At 36.4% G+C, this 21,862-nt stretch overlaps 1 protein-coding gene across 1 annotated transcript in view; it reads right to left on the bottom strand.

Moving 5' to 3' along the window:
* Window positions 1-2,797: 2,797 nt before the first annotated feature.
* The window catches only part of CDCA2 (cell division cycle associated 2), a 44,400-nt gene continuing 25,335 nt past the window's right edge, over window positions 2,798-21,862 (bottom strand). The window contains 4 exon segments of the mRNA XM_033133377.1: window positions 2,798-6,301; window positions 6,303-7,450; window positions 9,903-10,071; window positions 20,879-21,016. Coding sequence (XP_032989268.1) covers window positions 6,227-6,301; window positions 6,303-7,450; window positions 9,903-10,071; window positions 20,879-21,016 — 1,530 coding nt within the window. The 3' untranslated portion in view covers window positions 2,798-6,226.

The raw sequence follows: 21,862 nt of genomic DNA on the forward strand, positions 1-21,862 counted from the left end.
ACTTCAGAATTTGGAACTTAAAAAAATATATATTTAATTTGGGTTTTCTTGTATTATATCTAAATCCAAAAGAGCCAGCTGTTGCACCCCTGCAGGACACGTTTATCATAGAGAATAGAAATTAAACCATTTAAACAGACAGCGTGTGTGCCGTGGACAAATGAGAAAAAGGAAGATTTAAGTAAGCTGCTCTTCACTGGTCATTAGAAATTTTGGAAATCCCAATTTACCCCTAAGAAAATGCAGATTTGTATTTTTCTTTAATGTGCATGCTCATTTTCCCTTTTCATGTAAGTGATACAGAAGCAGTTCCAGAAAATCTTGCTTCCTAAAATTCTCTAAAATCTTTCTAATAAATCTTAAAATTAAGGTCACATCAGACTAAGCATTATCTTGGTTGAAGATGTGGGACAAAAGTATGTATCTGGAGAATGGCAGTAATCATTCATCTTCTCACTAAAGCTGTATTACTTGTAGTCTGTGTCACGATCTCACCAAAAGCAGAAAGTCATCAAAGAATGTACAAAAATGAACACAGCAGTACAATATTAGACAAACTTGAAATTGTTAGGCCATGGTACATTAGTAATTAGTCCATTCTGGAGCCAAGTCAAGACTATAAGACAATCCTCAAATAAAGACAACACCCCCCCTTTTTTGTACGTGCAATTATTTATTGTAATTGAATTTCATCCCAGTTCTGCTCACTTGACCTAGGATTCTAAGCCCAGAGTATAAAAAATATAAATTCATCAGCATTCAAAAGGAGAGATTTCTTTAAAACTTTGTTACGTGTAATTCACAATCTCTACTCCTGTTTTGAATCCACGCTTCATCCAGATGCATTCATACGTTAGGATATAATGGGAAGTTGGGGGAAATACTTAAAACAAAAACGTGCACGAGATGAAGCCAACTTACATTTCTGAGTGTCACTAATAAAGAAAGGCTGTCTGGAATAGAATGTGCCTTTTGGATCCCCATTCCTCTAGAACTCCTATTAGTGAACTTTGTTCAAGCATCACTCCTTCCAGAAAACAAAACAAAACACACTTACCTGATCTGCAGTTGGCGTCACCTTGGGGGTTGAGAGGTCCAGGGCATTCCTTTACAATCATACCCTGTGTGGCACTTCTGCCCCCTTTCAGAGAAATGAGCATCTTGAAGGCAGTGATCACATTCAGAAACTAATGCCTGGCACACATATTAATGAATCTACCATCTGCCTACCTGGGACGACCTGGTACAGGGAAATTTCCCCATGTTGAGAAATAATTCTCAAATGCTAAGGCTACTTTTTGACAATTTGTGAGTGACAGCTTTTATACTAAGCCAAGCAAGCTATAACAAAAACCTCAATTTATGAGAATGATTTATTAATTTAATTTTTAAGCAAACAATTTTGAATCTTATTTTAATTCAACTCGCTTCATTTTCTTACTGATAAATATTGTACAGTGTTCAAAAAGAGAATTATTTCTCAATGACTAAATCTTACAAGTGACTCAGGGTGATAATTTAAAATCATGGACTGTAGCAAACCAATTTATAAGACTGGGCTGAATGTATCGGTACCCTAACGAAGTTGGTTTTCTTACCATGTTTCTGATAGCTTATTATTACTGACTTTTTGCCCTAAATGGTAATGCAGGTCTGGGTATAATTGTAGGCTCCAGAAAGAACTGGTTAGTCAATCTTTTGCTTCTACTGGCCTCTTCTCACACACAAAAAAAGAACTTTAAACATAAACTATGAAAAAGATTCAAAGCAAATTTTTAAAAAATTTCTTATAGTTATCAAGATGGTTTCCGGACATATAGATCAATGAACTAGAATAAAGTCCAGAAATATAACTACACATGTAAGTTCTACTGATTTCAACAAAGGTGCCATTGTAATTCAATGAGAAATGCATAATCTTTTCAACAAATGATGATTTCCATTAAAAGAAAAAAAACGCTCGCCTTACACAATATACAAAAATCAGCTCAAAGTAGATCTGACACCTGAGAGCTAAAACTATACAACCTGTAGAAGAAAACACAGGAGAAAATCTTTGTGCCCTTGAGGTATGTAAAGACTTCTTGGATAGGACACAAAAGCATGAACCATTAAAGAATAAAACTGATACATTAGATTACATCAAAATTCAAATCTGCTCTTCAAAGACATGCAAAGAAAATAAAGATAAGTCATAAACTGGGAAAAAATATTTGCAAGACACACACATCCAATAAAGGTCTTGTATCCAAATATACCCAGAACTTTTTCAACTCAATAATGAAACAACAGTAATAACAAAAGAAAACATAGGCAAGAAAGTTGAATAGATACTTCAATGAAGATGATATGAGCGGCACATATAGTGATTCCAAATAAACATAGGAAAAGAGGCTCATTTGGAAATATGTATCAAAACCACAATGAGATCCGACTGCACCACACACCGACTGGAATGCCTAAAATGAAAAACTGACAATACCAGGTGCTGGTGAAAATGTGGAGAAACTGAAACAATTGTGCCGCAGATGAGAATGCACGTTGGTGTAGCCCCTTGGAAAAGCTTGGCAGTTTCCTAAACATATTGCAGTGGTATGTCCCAGGAATCCTACTCTTAGGTATTTACCCAAGATAAATGAAAATATGTGTCTATAAAAAAGATCCATGTGACTGTTTATAGCAGCTTTATTTGTAACAGCCAAAAAACAGACACAATCTAAATATCCATCAATTGGTGAATGGATAAACAAACTATACATCTGTAAAATGGAATACACCACTTAGCAATAAACAGGAATCAACTATTTATATAACATGCGACATGGATGAATCTCAAAAACATTATGCTAAATTTAAAAAAGTAGATACAAAAGGATATATACTATACAATCCCATTTATATGACACTCTGGAAAAGGCAAAACGATAAGGATAAAAATCAGGTGAGGGTTTGTGAGAGGCCGGGGTTGGGGGAAAGAAGATTGACTGCAAAGAGATCAGAGAAAATTTCTTTTGGGGTGATGAAAATGTTCTGTTTTTTACTTGACCGTGGTAGCAGTTACGTGAATTTGCCAAAATTCAAACTGTGCGTTCAAAGAGGGTGAACTTTACTGTAGGTTAATTATACCTCAACAAACCTCCCATTAAAAGAAAAAGCTCTTTCAATCTAAAGCATAATCAGGCATTATTAATCATTTTTTCTTGTTATGCAAGATCTAAAGCTGACCCTTAATTCTACAGCTTAAGTGCCAGTGGGGCAGTAGGAGAAAATGGAAGCCAAGTGGCATTAAGTGGCAGGAGAAGAATAGGAGAGACAGAAAGACGGCATGGATGCCAACATCTTTATAAAAAGACTTTGCCAGGTAAGATCTATAGAAGAGAACTTAATAACTATGTTAATTTCCAGGAATTTATCTTATATTTTCACACAAGCGGAGTGTGGCATAATTTTCAATTAACAAAAAACTGGAGACAACTAGCATGCATTAGCAAGGAGATGCCTAAATTATACTTGTAGCTATCAAAATCATGTAATTCTATGCAAGGGTTGAAGACCGAGGAACACTACGGCTCTCCATATTACGGCGGAAGGACATGCATGGTAACTTGTTGAATTAAAAAATCGAGTTGCAGAACGGCACATATAGTGATTCCAACAGCAAACAACGAAATCCATACCCATGTTCATACAGGCAAAGGTCTGGAAGACGTACACCACTGTTAAGTGTGTACACTTAAGAAAGCTGAGGAGAGGAAGAAGGCGTGGCTGTAGGATGCTCGCACGGGGTGGGAGAAGGCATTTTTAAATTTTGTACAGTTCTCTACCTTTTTCAATAGCCACACATTACTTTTATAATAAAAATAAGTAAAAATAAAAGTTAAGGGGAAGGACCCACAGCAACAAAAGCTGCCCTGGCATTAAGGTAATGTGTGTAGGAGAACAAACTTCAGATGTCATGCTGCCATCTTCTGGAGCAGACAAGAATCTACAGGAGCAGCAGGAACAGATGAGACTTTCTAACACGATATTGTCAAGGGTTACAGCAGTAAAAAAGATGAGGCTGGAAAAAACTATTTTGAAGCCAAGTTTTTGATTTAACCACTAGTGAAAAGAAATCGTAAAAACAAGCAAGCATGTCAAATACAGAAATCATTAACTTTTCTTAAATTTATGATGCAAATGAGACTTAAAGAATATAACTATGCCAAAGTTGCTTTGATTGCTCAGATTTGATCTTGTTTAAGGAAAAAACATGCCCATTTGTTATTTACAAATAACAACAACATATTCATATTGAAACATTTTGAAACCAACACGACTTGTAAAGGGTGTTTGTATTTTTAACTGTAGAGGCTAGAAAATAAGAACAATTTTACATTTGAAAAATCAAGCCAAAACAAAAACAAACAAACAAAAAAAAACCCAGACCAAAATGTTTCCCTCACCCTCACTGGCACTTTTTGAGAAATAAAACAAAGCCCAGTGAAATTTAAAAAATTCAAATACAATTAAGATTATAGATCATACAATTAAAAGGGGAGAACATAAGTGTTTTAAGCCTTCATGTTAAAGGAAAAATACAAAAATTTAACAAAAAAACAAAACCCTGTAACATTTTCCATTTATGAAATTTTTTTTTCCTTTTTAAATTACTAAGAACAAAGATTCATAAGAAGTTCGTTCATTAGTTATTTTTTTCTTTTGGTTCGTTTTCAGTGGTATAGATTTGCCAACCACACTAAAACTAGAAAGGGGGGGAGCCCATAAATAATTTACGTGTAAAGATAAAAGAATTTTTTAAACAATCCACCCTTTAGCAGAAGAAATTGGGGATCACTTGGAGTGTTAATGTAAAATACATTAGTCTTTAGCAGCAGGAGTTCCAGACCTATTGGTGCCAAGAAGGTAACAAATAGTCTCTATCTGCGGAGGGGAAATGGGCTCTCAGCAGGGGCTTTCTTCCCTGTTGTGTTATTTATAGAGAGCTCTATTTGTTAACATGTTCCTGCTATCATGCAGAGGCAGAGTGTAATGATGTAAAAGATTCCAAAGACAATTGTTTAATGATATAAGGATTTATACACATTCACAAATTCCAGATATATAACAATTTAGAGTTTCAAACGCTATCACCCAAATGGCAATAGGATCTATCACAATATCGCTGAGGCTTACTAGTAAATCTGAGACAAGTGATAGTACTTGATACAGTGAAATAAACGTTAAAACGGCTGGAAAAAGTCATGTGAAAGAAATCAGCAGCCTTACTACCATGCATGATTCATGTTAGCAAACTCATTCTCTAGGGCCATTTCTGGATTAAAAAATTTTTTTTATGAAGAACATGAATTTAAATCCATAATTACCTGTGACTAATTTGAATAATCTGGAAAATTAATCTTCAACTAAACTGCTATATTTTCACTAAAAACGAATCCCCCACCTCCCCTATCACAAAGCATGCAAGAATCTTGTTTGAAGAACAAAATGTTTTCACATTAGTTATTTATAAATTACATTTTCATTTTATAATGATAGACTTATCACAATCTAGTTTACTCAAAGACTTCTGTAAAATTCCATGTTTAAGATTTGATTTTAATCTAAGTATGAAAATAAAAATTTCATTTGAGACAGATAAAGCAAGTCACTTAAGCTTCTCGTAACTTTAACCCCTCCCAAAAGAACAAGTTTTATAATTTCCGTCTTTCCTAATTGTTAAAACTTTCAACCAATTTTTTTGCAGTATTTTTAAAAACACATCTCACCCCACTTTTTAAAAAACAGCTTTCAACCTTATATTAACCTTTGATTTTGATAGTTAAATTAATTCTATCAATTTTTTTTTTAAACCTCTCCTCATCCAGACATGACAAGTCAATTCTAAAAGGTGCTTTTTTACAACAGAGACAATAAATCTTTGGTAGTAAATATGTACTAATGTGAAATAAAACTTAACATATTGTTGGGGCTAAAAACAATCCTTTTTAGCACAAACTACTACTAAAGCGTTTAACATTTGGAGGACATATTTAATAGAATGTTTTCTTTTTGAATGATAAAGAAATTCACTTATTTCTACTTAAAAGTAGTTTCAACCCAAATGATTTTATTTGAAACTTTTAAAACACTGAAATTGAACAAAGAATGGGAACTAGAATGAAAGAATCTTTTAAGCATGGATGGTTACCTTCTCTCTTGCCAAATGTTCTGCAGGAAATGTCAGTTATTGCTGTAGTTCCCCGAAATGTTTAATTCTCTTGACAGTCATTTTTGAGAGCTTTATCCCTTCTGATTGAGAAGGTTCTTCTTTTGTAGCATTTTGAGTTAGAATTTTCAGTGTTTGCAAGTGCAGATGTACAAAAGCTCTTCCTTCTCTTTTCAGGTAAACTGGAAGAAATGGCTGCAAAGCCCTCACTGTTCTCTTGACCTGATGTGGAGGGCGGTATACTAGGTTTTTGGCTGGAGGACACAACTTTTTTTCTGGGGGACATACTTTCAAATCCTCTGCTGTCAAATGTATATACTGTTCTCCTTTTGGTTCTTTGGGAAGTGAAGGAAGTGGAAGGAACTGGAAGTGAAATCCAGACAAGTCCTTCATTTTCCAAATCATTTTGTAGCCTCATGCTACGTCTGACTTTCGTTTCACTATTTGTTCTCTGAAAGGTTTGCTCTATGGAGTCAGATAACTCTTTATATAGTTCAGATTTTTCTAAACTAATTGGTTCAAAGCTGCCCACACTATAGGAAGGTTTGTGATTTCCATTTTTTCCCAAATGTAAACTTTGACCATCAGAATAACACATAGAGCGTCTTCTGTGTTTCCTTTTACAACTCACACCACTACTACTTTCTGCGACATTTTTCCCCAAATCCTCACATTGACTTTTATTTTCTTTTATACTGTCAATTAAGACATCTTCTGAAGAATCATATTTTTTTTGTGAGTCAGATGTTAAAGGCTTGGTTAGCAGTCTCCCTTCAGAAGCTAGTAAGAGGTCATCCTGTTTTTCACGCTTTATATCTTCTGAAATTTTAAAGCTTTGAAAAAAGTTTTCCGCATTTTGACCAGCAGCAGAAAATTCTTGGGACTGCTGAATAAAATCCGATTTTGGATGATCTGATACAATGGGATTTTTTGTCACAGAAGCACAAGAAATATGACTGTTTTCATTCTCGGTCTCGGTTTTTAGTTCATTTTCACTTTCCAACTTAATTTCTGCTTTTGGATTATATTTACTTTCATGAATTTCTATAGTACTTATATTTGAATCTTGATCAAAATTAGCATTAATAAGTGACACGGAGCTTTTTATGTAAGAGCTGCAGAATTCAGACACATCAGATTTAGTCAAGTCTTGATTCATCTGAAAATCCGAGTTCTGAGGCAAAAGATTCTTTCTTTCTGGAAGCGTCACTTCTTCAAGTTCACCATCTGAGTTGGAACCATCTATGGGCATGTAAATAAGTTTGAATCTAATTAAAAAGTAACAATGAAAATAAACTTGAACAAATCACACAGGTGCCACATTGTATTCTGTGTTTCAAGCTTCCAAAAATCACAAGACCTACAAAATGTCACTCTGCACATGCCCCTATCTGCCACCTTCCTTTCCCTTTTAGTTCTTCCCTAACCCCACAGCTTAAGAAAGTATGTATTTAATGCATGAAATAACAAAGCACATAGTCTCAGACAAGAAAAATGAGAACTATATCTTAATTTGCCTCCTCTATTCTAATGTACTTCCCACACTACAAGGTCAATTAGCATGAGGCAGCCGCATTTTCCATTTCCCTAAAAAATGAATTACTGAAAACAGGCAACATCATGCTTCTGAAACTTTTCTATCAATGTTTCTTCTGAAATAGAGGGGGGAAAAAACTTGGAATTCGGGGGGACTTGAGAACTTCACTAAAAGGTTACTCCCTGAACACACTCAGGTCTTATGCCCTGTGTTAAAAAATTAATATAAACTGCAACTGTACCCTCAAATACAGACACGTTTGTTTCAATATTCTAAAAATCTCCCCACTTCTGCCCTAATCTATGACTAAAATTCATCCTTCAGGAACTTCTTGCCATGTGGCGCCTGTCATGTGTTTTTGGCACACTGTGTCACATCACAGGTGAAAAAAACATCAAGGTTTTCAAGTTACATTAACACAGCCTAAATGAATCAGGCATCATGTGTTCTAACTCTTAGTGCTATTAGATGCCATCTCTCTTGTTATCTCAGGTAATAAAGTTTTTACTTAGCCAAATAGTATAAGAAATGTCCTAAATAAAATCAAAACTGAAAGATACATAAAACATAAGCTGAAACAAAAAATCTGAAAAACGATGTTTCAATTTGAAAGGTATATATCGATGATTTGGATATTTAAAATCACGACATGTAAAGCTAGAGATTAACATAGGGCAGGAGCCACTCAGGGCCAACCAACTAATGTGTCAGATGGGATCTTTATACAACTTTATACGAAAGTGGACATTTTTGTACTGCTCATGAAATTAACATACTAGAGAAGGAAGTTAGGGGAGAGGGATAGAGGCAGGAAAAGAGGAAGAGAGAAGATGAAAAGAAGGAAGGAACAGAGGGAGGGAGGGAGGGAAGAAGGGAATTGCTTTAAACCCTTGTAAGCAGATGATATATACCATTGGTTATAGATAAAATATGCTTCAGGTATTTTAACAAAGAAATTCTCTAATAAGATACAAGGTGGAAAACATATATTAACAGTCATTGCTTAAACATCTTCGGGAAAACTCCTCTTAGTTTTTATACTGGAGATATAATGAAACTAAGACTCAGTTTCCCGTCTCAAAGGGACGCAATTTACACGGAATGGAGGTGTACAGATGACTATAAACCAGGTGGTAAAGGTGTGATGCGAACAAAGAATTTTCCTGAAAAGGCAGCCAGCATTGCTAAATCTTAAAGGGTAAACAGCATCAGGCCAGAATAAAAGAGGTGGGGTGGCCAACTCCTGTCCCAAAGGTACCAAATGGAAAGGCTGGGGTAGGGCAGCACTGCCCCTGCTGGTTCCAGGGGCTGCCGGGGCCTGTGTATGACTGTGGGGTGGCTGTGTGCTTAATGTTTAAACTTTCGTGCTTTCCTGAAATGCACAAGTAGGCAGAAGCCAAGAGTTTTCAGTGGCAGGTGCCATATCCATCCTTGAATCTGTTATAAATCCTCTCTGGTATGTTGCAAATGGAATGTAGGCTATCAATGTTTGACTGACAAAGGCAGCTATTTTAAAAGTGATTCTACAGAAAATTAACACACCAAATGAACACATACTCTTCTTATCTGCAGCATGATTTAGTCAATTTAAAAATTAGATGCAACTCCAAACCAATTTTTATCTAACCAGCGTATGAACCAACTGAATCTTTGCTTTTAAATACAACGTTCAAGGTCATCAAGTTCAATTGACCAATGTCACTTCTAGAAGCTGCTTGGTAGTGCCAACTGTACTGAAACACAGGGCAAGCATTCGTGGCTGTTTTTTTGTAATTTTTGTCCTTAATTGATACATCTATTATTGAGCCATCGTCTCCTTCATTTTTAATAATGGACTACACCACCAAAGAGAATTCATTTTACTTTAACAAAATGCTTTAACAGGCAAAACAAATAGGATGAAAGAAAATTATTTCCCCCAGCATTACATGCAGTATCTTGTGTCTGAGTTTCTCTGGAGAGAGGACCCAGAGCTTCCATCAGATCTGAAAACGGTCCAGGTGACACTGCTGCTTCCCTAATAGCCTCACGGTCATAAGAAAAACTGGTATTTTTTATTTAGGTACTCTTTACACAGTGAAGGGGAAAAAAGGGGGAAAAAGGGTGAAACAGCAACAAAGTGGTGAAAAGATAAACAACAGGAACAGGCCAAAATACCTGAATACAGCCTTCGGACTCTGGGCAGAGCAGGCGACACAGACACCTCAGGCAGCTCTGGAATAGGGCTTAGGAGCGGCTTCTTAGAAGCGATGTCTCTTTCCCCATATAAAGACTTCTCAACACCTTTCTTTCTCTTTGCTTTCTTCTTTCTGCCACTTTTTAAAACCTGAGAAAATGTATTAAAACACTGTAACTGAGAAACGATGTAGCACCATATACAATTTTGACCCTTTAAACGTATAACCAGTTCTTCCATTTAAAATTTTAGAAATTTGAGTCAGGAATTGGGGGCTAAGCACCTTACACAAAATCAAAAAATATAGTATATAAATAAAGCAGAACTCAATTGACAAATTATACAGTATCGTTCTCTATTTCCACAAAGCATTTGCCAAGGTAAGCTCTGGATAAGTCAGAAATGGATTAGAAATGCTGCAGAGTAGGGCAGACTTAAGACGTGAGATATTTGTAAAGTAGGATGCAGTTAGGATGACTCAGGATTGACCTAAAAAGAGTTATATCCTAGAAGCTGTGGGAGGCCGTTTTCTGTCCATAGATCTGGATGAAAAAACAATAGATGTGTACATAAAATCTGGAGAACACAAAGCTAGCTGAGCTGATTCAAACAACAGAAGATTTAATCAAGATTAAAATGAATGGGTCAAAATAAGATGGATTTTAACAAGTAGAAGATGAAGGACAAAGGTCTGGTAGTAACTGATGGAAAACGTGGGTTTCTATAAAAACTAAAAACTGTTTTAATAATAGCTAGACTGTAGTATTAAATTTAATTCTGACTGCCGTATCGGTAATTGAGAACTAATGTTCTATGTTTAAAAAAAGTTTCATATGGAAAAGACTTGAGGGAAACTCAAATACTGTATTAAAATACATTGTTACCAAAAAAAAAAATACATTCAGTGTGATGATATTGGAGAGAACCAGACTTTAGGTCAATATAAAGGACACATTTTTAACAATTAATGCTTCGATAAAATGGAATTCAAACATTTGTGGAAAAAGTGCTCTGTGCAGGTAGTAACTTGCTAGGTATGAGATAAAAACGTACTAGGTGTGGTCTTCAGGGAGCTCACGGTCTAATGGCAAGTAATTATAATACGTAACAGACCATGGCAGAGCCTATATGGACGGAGGAGATAGGTACCTGGCCTACGGGAGGTCAGGACAGGCTCCGCAGGAAATGGAATGTCTAAGTGAAATCTTAAACAAGCGAGAACTGTTTGGGCCGATTATGAGTGGTGCCGAAAGGCTTTTCAAAGAGCAGAGAATGGCACACACAGAGCTCTAGACAGGGCCCAGCCCAGCTAGGGGAAGAGCTGCAAGCAGCAGTGAGTGGTCACTGGGCCCGCACAGAGGTGGCAGAAGCAGCTGACAAAGCAAGCAGGGCCCTTGTGCACACTGTGGAGGAGCCTGAGAGCAGTAGGGTTCGCCGCATGGTGGTTCAGGGAGAAACAACCTTTGATGTCACATTGAAGAAAGACCATTTGGGGATAGCATCGAAATGAATGGTGTGAAAAAGTAGATGATATGTAAGACTATGGAAGCGGTACAGAACTGAAGGTTTGTTCCTTGAGACACCTATAGATATCCTATAAAAACGCAACAAAACATTCCATGGAAAAATAATTTTAGAACGGTACAAAATACATGTTCCTCTTGGTAATGCACAATATATATTTAACACAAGATTCCCTGAGAAGTCCTCAGTATAAACCATCTCTATGTACATTAGGAAAATGCGGGGTTAAATATTTTTCCATGGAATTCCTGTTGCCTTCCATGGACAGTAGGGGAAATGATAGCTTGGTCTATGGTTGTGGAAACCAAGAGAAAAATCGCAACTCGAGCCCCAGAGATAAGTTGCAAAAGAAAAACATTTCGCCGTTGGTGCCAGAAGCCTTCAGTTCAAATCCTGACTGCCACTCAATTGTTTTACAGCCGTAAGCAAGTTACCTCAACCTCTGTACCTCCTTTCTCCCCTGCAAAATGGGAATCCCAAGAGCTGTGGTGGTAAATAACCTCCGCGGAACGGTTCATATAGGGCTTGACTCACAGGAACAGCTTTGTGTTAGCTGGTCTGATTCTTTTAAATTCCTTCTTACTACTTTGCGTATTGACGTGGGAGAAAGTTATGCTGGTGGTATTACTGTGTGACATAGGCCCTACAGGGTCAGCTAATATGCTATGGTCAATGTCATCAGGTTATAACCTCCAGAATCATTTCTGGTTCGTAGGTAGGGAAACTCCCCTTGTAGCAGGATTCTAAAAATCTTTGTTTATATAAAGTGTCTGTCTCCTGCCAATAGTGCCTGGTGCACAGTAGCTTCTCAACAAGCATGAATGAATGAATAGATGAATGAATGAATAAGAAAAACAAGTACAGTTAATAAACTTCAGAAAATTGGCTAAACATGACCAAGGAATAATACGTTTTTTTCAATGGTCATGGGCCAAGAGAAGTATACCACCCAAAAGGAAAGGTTAAAGATTAAAGCACCTGAGAGGTCTGCCATGGAAATACATCTAGCAGTGATTATATTAGGTTGGTGCAAAAATAATTGCGGTTTTTGTAATTATTTTTAACCTTCCAAACCGCAATTACTTTTGCACCAAACTGATATTATCCATAAGGTTTCATCTGCAAAGGCTAGAAATTTAACAAAATTGAAGTCAATACAAAAGCCTTGCTTATAACTGTAGTAAACAAAAGAAGCCACATGTGACTGGATTCTTAGAAAAGCCATGTGATCTAGAAATGGTTAGTTTGGTTTATGACTTGGAGCGGACAAAGGACAACTAAAGGTATTACTCTGAAAGTGATTCCATTTACTCCAGAATCACCAATATTTCATCTCATACAGTGAAGGAGTTCATGCAACAGAAGTGAATGCTTATCTTTTGTTTTATTTGCAATTAAGACTTAAATTCTTTCTGAGTGGCTTTAAAATGATTTAAAAGTAATTCATGTACATGGGAACACATCAAATTGCATAGGAAAGCTCAGATGAAAAGCATACACTTCCTTACCCTGCTGTTTGTTATTGACTGGTTCCAGTTTTAGATACGTAGGTAGCTCCATCTCTATAGGAGGGGCTCGAAATGCTAAATTTTTAACTTTTTATGATAGAAAATGTCAAACACACCCAAAGTAGAGAGAACAGAATATTGAACCCCACGTACCTATCAACTAGCTTCAACAATTACCAACATATAGAAATCAAGATTCAGGTATAACCACCATCCCCGATTATTTTAAAGCAAACCCCAAATATTACATCATTTCATCTGCAAATCCTACAGTATCTCTAACAGAGAAGGGCTTTGTTTTTTCCACAACAAAATGAAATATGTTATTACCTGGCATTGTATTTTATTGTTGATTTCTTCTTTTATAATGGAGTTTTATTTTTTCCAACTTTATTGAGATATGACATAACATTATGTAAGTTTAAGGTATACAATATAATTATTGGATATATGTATATACTGCAAAATAATTACTTCTTTTTCTTTCTTAACAACCAATACTACTCAGCAATAAAAGGAACTATTGATAAACACAAAAACCTGACCAAAGCGCCAATGAATTATGATCAGTGAAAAATGCCAGTCTCAAAAGGTTACATACCATTCTTAAAAATGAGAAAATTAAAGAAACAGATAACAGATTAGTGATTGCTGGGTTAAGCCGGGGATAGGAATGGGAAGTGAATGCAGCCACAAAAGGGCAACAGGAGAGATCTTTGTGTTGACAAAATGTCCTGTATCATGACAGCATTTTGATATCGTACCATTATGATATTATATAATAGTTTTGCAAGATGTCACCACTGGAAAAAGTTAGGTACAAGATAATTGGGATCTCTCTATTTCTTCTTACAATAGCATGTATTTCTAAAATTATTCCAAAATAAAACATTTAAATACAAAATACCATGACAACAATATTCCCTAATATTTCCTCAGAGTTTAAAGGTCTCCAATTGGTCCATAAATGGCTTTTTACAACTGTTCAAATAAGGATTCCAACAAGTTCTCCACACATTCCATTGGGTTCAGAGATCTCTTATAAAAATCTATGGTTCCTTTATTTTTTTCCTCTTGCCATTTATTTGCTGAATAAACTGAGTCATCTATCTTGTAGAATTAGCCAAACTCTGCATTTGGCTCACTGCAATCATGATGTCTTTATCTTCCCCCGTCCCTTGTATTTATAACTGGCCATTAGATCTCGGTTTGATTAGAATCAGCTTTGATTATTTTTTCAGCATTTCACGGATGGTACAAAGTATACTTTGTACTTCTTTATGGCATCAGGAGACCCACTCTCCATCTGTGGCGTTATGAATGCAGTGGGCCCAGGCATTCAGTCTGATCAATCCATTATGCTCCCCCATCAGACTTCTACCTATTAGGTTGGTGCAAAAGTAATTGCTGTTTAAAAGGTTAAAAATAATTGCAAGAACCACAATTACTTTTGCACCACTCTATTACTTTAACACTCAACAGCTTTCATGAACATGTCTTTCTTACTTACTAGTGGAAATTCTTCATCAATTATTTACTTGAAATAAGAGTTCAAACTTTATTTTCTGGTTTTTGGAGTTGATGTCCTAGACAGCTTCAAGGTGGTCTTTAAGATTTGTTATTAATCATTCTGAACTGACGTGTTTTTTTCGTATTTGACATTTGTTTCAATCTATTGCAATCATTATTTCTGATGGTCACACTGTCCCACTTTGGGTCAGTGGTAGCCCCTTCTAGATAGTTCCGTGTCTTCTAACAGGGCCCCAGCAGTGTTTTACACTTCCTTGCTTGCACAGCGGACCTTGGATCATTTTCTACATTTGCTGTTGTAAATCTGAAAGCAGCCATTTCACTAAGGATCCCTGATCCCTTTTAGTAGGGAATGGTATTTAAAGTGGGCAATCTAGGTACCGGAGATGCTCACTGCTTCTAAATCTTATCAACAGAGCTAGAAAAATTAAAGAAAAACACATAATTTCATACTGATATTTCCCATTCAAATTTTGTCTAGCAAGGTTTTGAATTTGATTTTAAATGGTTTTTCATCTCATAGAAAAAAGTCTTGATTCCTAATGAGTTAAAAAAAACTGCTTGTTTTCTTTATTCTAGATTGAATTTATCAATGTGAATGCTTCACACTGTTTAAGCTTCTTTTGCAGTTATTTTTGTCCTTAGCATATATCCCACTGGGATTTTTCAAATTTTTAAGTATGAAAAAATTCTTTGTCAGGTTAACCCACCAACTTGATACAGTTAGATAATTTGTTTCATTTCGTTTTCAATTTTTAGGGATTGTTCTTTTTCTTAAATTTGATTTGCTTTTTATAGTCATGTAAAAAGCATTTACATGGTGCAATATCAAAATGAAGACATTTGTCTAGCTTTCATTCCTTCCTATTCCCTCCTATCACCTCTCCCTGTATGTAACCAGTTTTTACTTGTCTTTGCTTTATTCTCCCACTCTTTTTAATTGAAAGATGTTATGTGCATGTATATACACATACATTTATTGTTATTTTTAAATGTTCCCTACTTTCTTAGATTAAAAGGTAGTATATTAGTACCACAGACCGAATGGCTTAAACAATATTATGTCCTCACAATTCTAGAGGCTGGAAGTCCCAGATCAAGGTGGGGTTGGTTTCCTGAGGCCTCTCCTTGGAGTACAGATGGCTGCCCTCCTACCGCCTCTTCACATGGTCTTCTTCCAGTGTGGGTGCACCTGGTGTCTGCTTTGGTGTCCAAATTTCTTCTTAAAAGGACACCTGTCAGATTGGATTAGGGACCCTTCTAAGGTACTTATTTGAACGTAACCACCCCTTTAATAGCCCCATCTCCAAATACAGTCACATTCTGAGGTACCAGGGGTTAGGGCTTCAGCATACAAATTCTGGGGAAACATAGTTCACCCCATAACAGGTAGCTTTCTATACACATCATTTTACAGTGTGTTTTTTTCCCCACTTAATAGTAAACACATCCTGGCATCATTCCATAGCAGTACTTGGAATTTTTCTTCTGCTACAAAAGTTTCTACAGCTACAAAATATTCACTTTGTGAACACATCATTGTTTATTCAACCCATGTCATATTGATGGACATTTGGTTTGTTTTTAGTCTTTGGCATTACAAAGAGTGCTACAATAAATAACTCTGTACATATGCCTTTCTGCATTTTTGTCATTAGATCTTTGTGATGGATTCCTAGAAATGGGACTGCTAGGTCAAAAGATAAATGAATATTTAATTTGGTTTAACGTTGCCCAACTGCCCTCCACGGGGATTTGCACTAACAGAAAATTATGAACATGCCTGTTTACCCCCAGCCTCACCGAGAGTATGTTGTCAAACTTTTAGAATTTTCCTAATCTAAAATGGTAAGAAATGGCATCTCAATGCATGCGACAGTTGCAGTTCTCTTATTATGATGGGCAAGTCTAAACATTGTTTTCATGTTTAAGGGCCATTTTCATTTTAATTTTGTGAGTTTTTAAAAAAATATCATGGAGATTTTTCTCTAGTTGTTCACTTTTAGAAGCTCTTTAAATATCAGTGATATCAATCCTTTGAGTTTGATATGAATTGCAAATACCTTTTCCCAAGTTTGTCCTTTGTCTTTGTTTTTTTCTCCATGCGCGCTCCATGTTGTTTGGGTCACATGGAGTGAAATTTACTGATCTTTGACCTCATTGATTCTGGGTTCTGAGCCAAATTTTGGAAACTTTCTCTGTTTCTAGGTGGTAAAGGAATTTACTCTCATGAATTCTAAAGCTACTCCCAAGTTAGCAATTTTATTTATTTTCAAAATTTTTCCAGTTCTGCTGAGGTACGATAGAGAAATAAATATTGTATATATTTAGGTTGTACAACGTGATGTTTTTTTAATGGTGTAAAACATGATGGTTTAACATACATTATAAAATGATTATCACAATGAAGTCAGTGAACACATCCACACCTCAGTTACCAGTTACCGTGTGTGTGTGTGTGTGTGTGTGTGTGTGCGCACAGTGAGAACACCTCAGATGTACTCTCTTAGAACATTTCAAGCATACAGTACAGTGCAGATCTCCACTGATTCCTGCCACGAAAGATGAGGCTGCTCCTCGCTTAAACTAAACCTACCTCTTCCCTGTGTTAGTTTTGGTTTTTCACTGGTTATCTGTGAATTTATACTTCTATTTCTTTGCACCAACTTTTCAAATATATTTTGAACCCCTAATTTGTGAGATGATAATTGTAATAACAGCCATAGTGTTTGTTATGGCCAGGCATTGTTAATACATTTAGTATTCACAATAAGCTTATAAAATAAGTAACATTACTACCTCCACTTTAAAACCAATAGAGAAATCAAGACTCTTGCCTACCATGCCAGTGCTGGGAAGGGGGTCAAGCCAGGATTTAGAACCCAGGTTATCCGGCTCTAGAGCCTGTACTCTTAATCACTATACCTTTAGTGTTAACACCCTTGCCTCCATCTTTTCTACCCGCTTTTCACCTTCTGCCATTAGCTACATTTAGATCGTCTTACACAACAATCCAGTTGTTAAAGCTTTGCCCTTAGTTGAAAATAGCATTTACTTGATGACTGTGTAAGCATTTTTCATTGTTGTCAATATGAGACCTCATACTGCTTTCCTTTCCTCTGGCGCCCCCTTGTGGATGATTCCTAGCACTATAAAATACACTTTTCCTTAGACTCCATTATTGCTTGAAATCACACTCAGGTTTGGTCCAAAACTTTTGTATATAGACTTTTATTTGAAATGATATAAAATTACCTTTCTTTTCCTTCTTATATGGCACACCTTCCATTTTCCTAATCATAGATCTTTCTGTTTTTCCCACCAGAAAGGAACACCCTTTTCTTTTGCTCACATTTGGACTGGTTGATCTTCCAGGCTGGCTGAACAGCTATAATCAGAGATTTCCCTTGCACTGCTCTCCTGTTTTAGATCCACTGAGTCCTGAATTCTCAAGCTTCCTTCCTCATTTTGCTTGAGTATCTCCTCCAGTAATAACCAAAGAAAAACTTTCCAGAGCCCTTGAAATGTCTGAATATCCTTATTTTCTTCTTTCACACTTAATTAAACTTGGCTGGATGTAGAATATTAGGCTGAAATAGTTTCTTTCAAAGCTTTAAATGTCCTGTTGAATTATCTTTCAGCTTTCAGACTGCTGTTAAACTTGATGCCACTGATAATTGTTTCCTGGTAGTGAAGTCCACTCTGCTCCTTACCCTTATTGTTCAATTTCACATGACATGTCCAAGTCCTGACCTTTCCTCATTGTACTAGGCATTCAGTAGACTCTTTTAACTTGAAGGCTCCTTCCTTCAGTTCTGAGAAATCCTCTTATTTTGACAATTTCTTCCATTCTGTTTTCTTGTTCTGAGATTTCTATGAAATCTCCTAGATTGGTCTTCCAAGTCTCTCATTCCTAGTCTGTCTCTGTTTTGCTCTGCTCTCTAGGAGACTTTCCTTAATTTCATTTTCTAGTCCAACTACTAAATTTTCTATTTTTGCAAATATTTTTATCTCTGCTTCTTTTTAATAGCATCCCCTTCTTAGTTTTATGCATACTTTCTTAAATCTGACTATATCAGAAAGTTTATTTTTTTATAAAGTTTCCTTCTATTCCCTGAATAACATTTCTCTCTGGGATCAGTTTTTCAACCTTTTAATATTGGTCTTTTACGCTCTTGGTTCTACTCAGTTGTCTGACTCTTACTTAAGATTGGAAATTGGTATGAGTGTCCTCTGCTTTCCAGCTCAGTCTCTTTCCTGTGTGACAATTCCACTAGGAACTCTGTGTGGGACAGAGAGAATGGGGACCATCAATCGTAGGCTCTGGTTCAGGGCAAGAGCTGGCAGTTAAGATTGTGGGACTTTCCAAATACCAGAACGAAGGCTTTAACCTAGATGATAACATCTCTTCTGGGCATTAGGGTGGGAGAGGGGGCTGGGGTGCCAACTGGTGCCAACTGTTCCATACACAGGACTTCCATTAATCCGTTTCTCATTACTTCTCACTCTCAACATCCACTGTACTTACCAGTCCTGGGCCCAGTGTCTGGGGATCCCCATCAGCAGGCTGGCTCCCAGAGCCTCTCTAGCTCCCTCCTAGCACATTCTGAGCTGCAAATCTTTCCGTCTCGTTTACCTGTCAACATGCACCCGTCTACTTTGTCTTCCAGAAATTCACCGAGGCTGTCATCTGTTGCTTAATACTCTTCATTTCCTTCCTCTTCACACTGCTATTCTAAGCTTCCTATTACATCAATTATTTTGATTTAGTGGGGTCCTGAGACTGATTGGAGAAAGACATAATGCTCAATCCATCTTGAACTTTCTGACTATTGATTTTATGTGAAGAAGTCGGTATAGGTATGAGGGAAACCAATTTCTAATGCAATTAAATAAATGTATGCATATTTTTGAACTTGCATGTATTTCTTTCAGCAAAGGAGTACATGATCTAGAAAAAGGGACTAAACCAAAAAACATCCAGTTTCTTCTGGCTTTGCTGACTTAGGGGTGTTTGTGCCATGTTTAAAACAGTTTTTGTTTTAAGAAGCAGAAAAGTTTACTGAGTGTTCTGGGTGGGTGTGTGTTGGGGTGAGATTGAAGAATTCCATTTTGGAAATGTTGACTTTTTTACTAGGTGTTTGTAGGATGGTTTAAGAAGAGGTCTCTAGAAGGCAGTTGTACATAGGTTTAGATCAGAAGGATTTCGGAGTCATCAAGCATGCTGCATATGAAATCACCCAGAAAATACACAATTTGGAAGGGGAAAGAGAACTCTGGGTAACACAAGCATGTAAGGACGGGTCGAAGAAAATAAACCTTTGACAGAGACTAACAAAGAAGTGTTGCCAGTGATGTCAAGTGTTGCTCAGATGGTGAGAACAAGACCTCATAGGATGCACTGGATTTTGGTCACTAAGTTACTAAATACCTTGGAAGAATAAGGTAAAGTGGCAAAGTGGTGGAGAATGAGACCATGTCAGATAATATGTGGAACAATGGACCTGTAGAAGCACCTGTTTGAGTCTCTCCAATAGTGATGTTAGATGAGAGAGAGGATCATGGTTAGATAAGTCCAGTGTTGGAGCGGAATAAAAGAGATGAAGAACTGAGATTACGGACAAGAGTGGCTGAAAACAGCTCACGCGACTTACTAGGATGAATGAGAAAACACAGGAAATTAGGGATATCTGAAAGCTTGAAGGTAAGCAGAGGGCCAGAAGATTATTAGTACAGCACAGACACATGGGTGAGGGAGTCAAAGTACTGGATGGATAGGAGGCTGGGTCACAATATGGGACATATAAATGTGTGTTATTAAAGTGGGATGGGCTTAGGTAGTACCAACAAGTGGGATGGCAGAGGAAGGTCCAGATAATTGAAGGGAGATGGACCAGTAAGTGGATCACGGTGCTAGATCGGCTATCCATTAAGAGACCTGTGAAATCATCTGAGCCGGGATAGGCCTTAGTGCACTGAGGAAGACTGAGAGCTAGTTTCTAAATTCTGCTGTAAATATGGGGAAGTGATCCAGCAACTGGCAGAAGCAAGGTCACACAAGTGGAAGATGGTGCCCTCATCCCTGCCTAGTAAATTAGAGGAGTCCCCAAACAGGGTGAAGTTAGATTAGACTCAAGAATAGAATCAGTTTAGTATTTGAGTGCAGATTTACTGTGCTGGATCTACTGAACACAATGAAGAAAATGCAAAAATGACCCTCGGGTAATTAAAAGAGTGGAATATATAGCCTCTTATGGCTCTTTCTATTTTATGATAAGAAGACTTTAATACTCTTGGTCCAATGTTAACTGGAAAAAACTTTGTTTCCATGTTTTCCTAACCACACAACAAAGAAATGCACCACTTCTACTCTTTATCTTTACACACACACTTACCTGATTCTTTTTACGAAGTACTTTGTCTGTGGGCTTGCTTTCTTGAGATTTCCTCGTCTTTATTTTCTTTTCTTTACAAGGCTGAGCTTCTGTACTAAGTAAGCTGCAAACACTCTCTTCCGCAAAACCGATCGATTGCTATATAGAAAATTTTAAATGGGAATACCATAAAACACAGTTACATTTTAATGTGTGTTTTCTCACATTTATTTTCCTTCCCAGGCTGCTTCTACCATTCTTATATCCCATTTCCCCTTAAGTCACAAATACCATTAGAAGTATTTTACCCAACTTAACCTCAAACGGAGGAAACAGTAACAACTAATTTTGGGTCTAATCAAACATAGACCCAAAAGCATATGAATTCTGTCCAATTATTTTAAGGAAGAATGAAAAACCTTACGAATAGCTGATTTATTCATCAAAACATTTAATGAGCATCTACAAGTTAGCACCTAACTGCTGTTGGGCTATGGAGTAAAAAAAAAAAAAAATTAGATTATCTAAGTTTAAATTCTGGGTTTATCATACAACATCAGCTAAAAACCCTGTAACAGTATACTACATGTTTATACACTATGATGCCATAGGCAAAAATCCTATTTTATCTAATTTAATAAAATAGCAAAAGACATGCATTTAATGAAAATTATGCTTATACCGAAAATAGCAGAAACACTGTGTTAAAGTATAATTTTTAAAAAGAATATATTTATGCCATTTTCTAGCTCTGCTAATTACATACTATTCTTTTCCACTTTGTATCTCAATAAAAAATCATAAAACCACACAGATCTCAAGAAGCTTTTTAAACAGATTACTTTCCACATGAATACAAACTCTGAAAGCATTTTTGTTTTATTGGATTTTTCTTCTAACAGAATTAGTTAAAACCAAATCAGGAAGACATCATTACCCTGAGTTCCATACATAAGTGATGGGATAAGGTATTAACTCTTAATGACATTGATCAAGCCACGATTT

This window comes from Rhinolophus ferrumequinum, chromosome 18, assembly GCF_004115265.2.
Source record: "Rhinolophus ferrumequinum isolate MPI-CBG mRhiFer1 chromosome 18, mRhiFer1_v1.p, whole genome shotgun sequence".
Taxonomy (NCBI): domain Eukaryota; kingdom Metazoa; phylum Chordata; class Mammalia; order Chiroptera; family Rhinolophidae; genus Rhinolophus; species Rhinolophus ferrumequinum.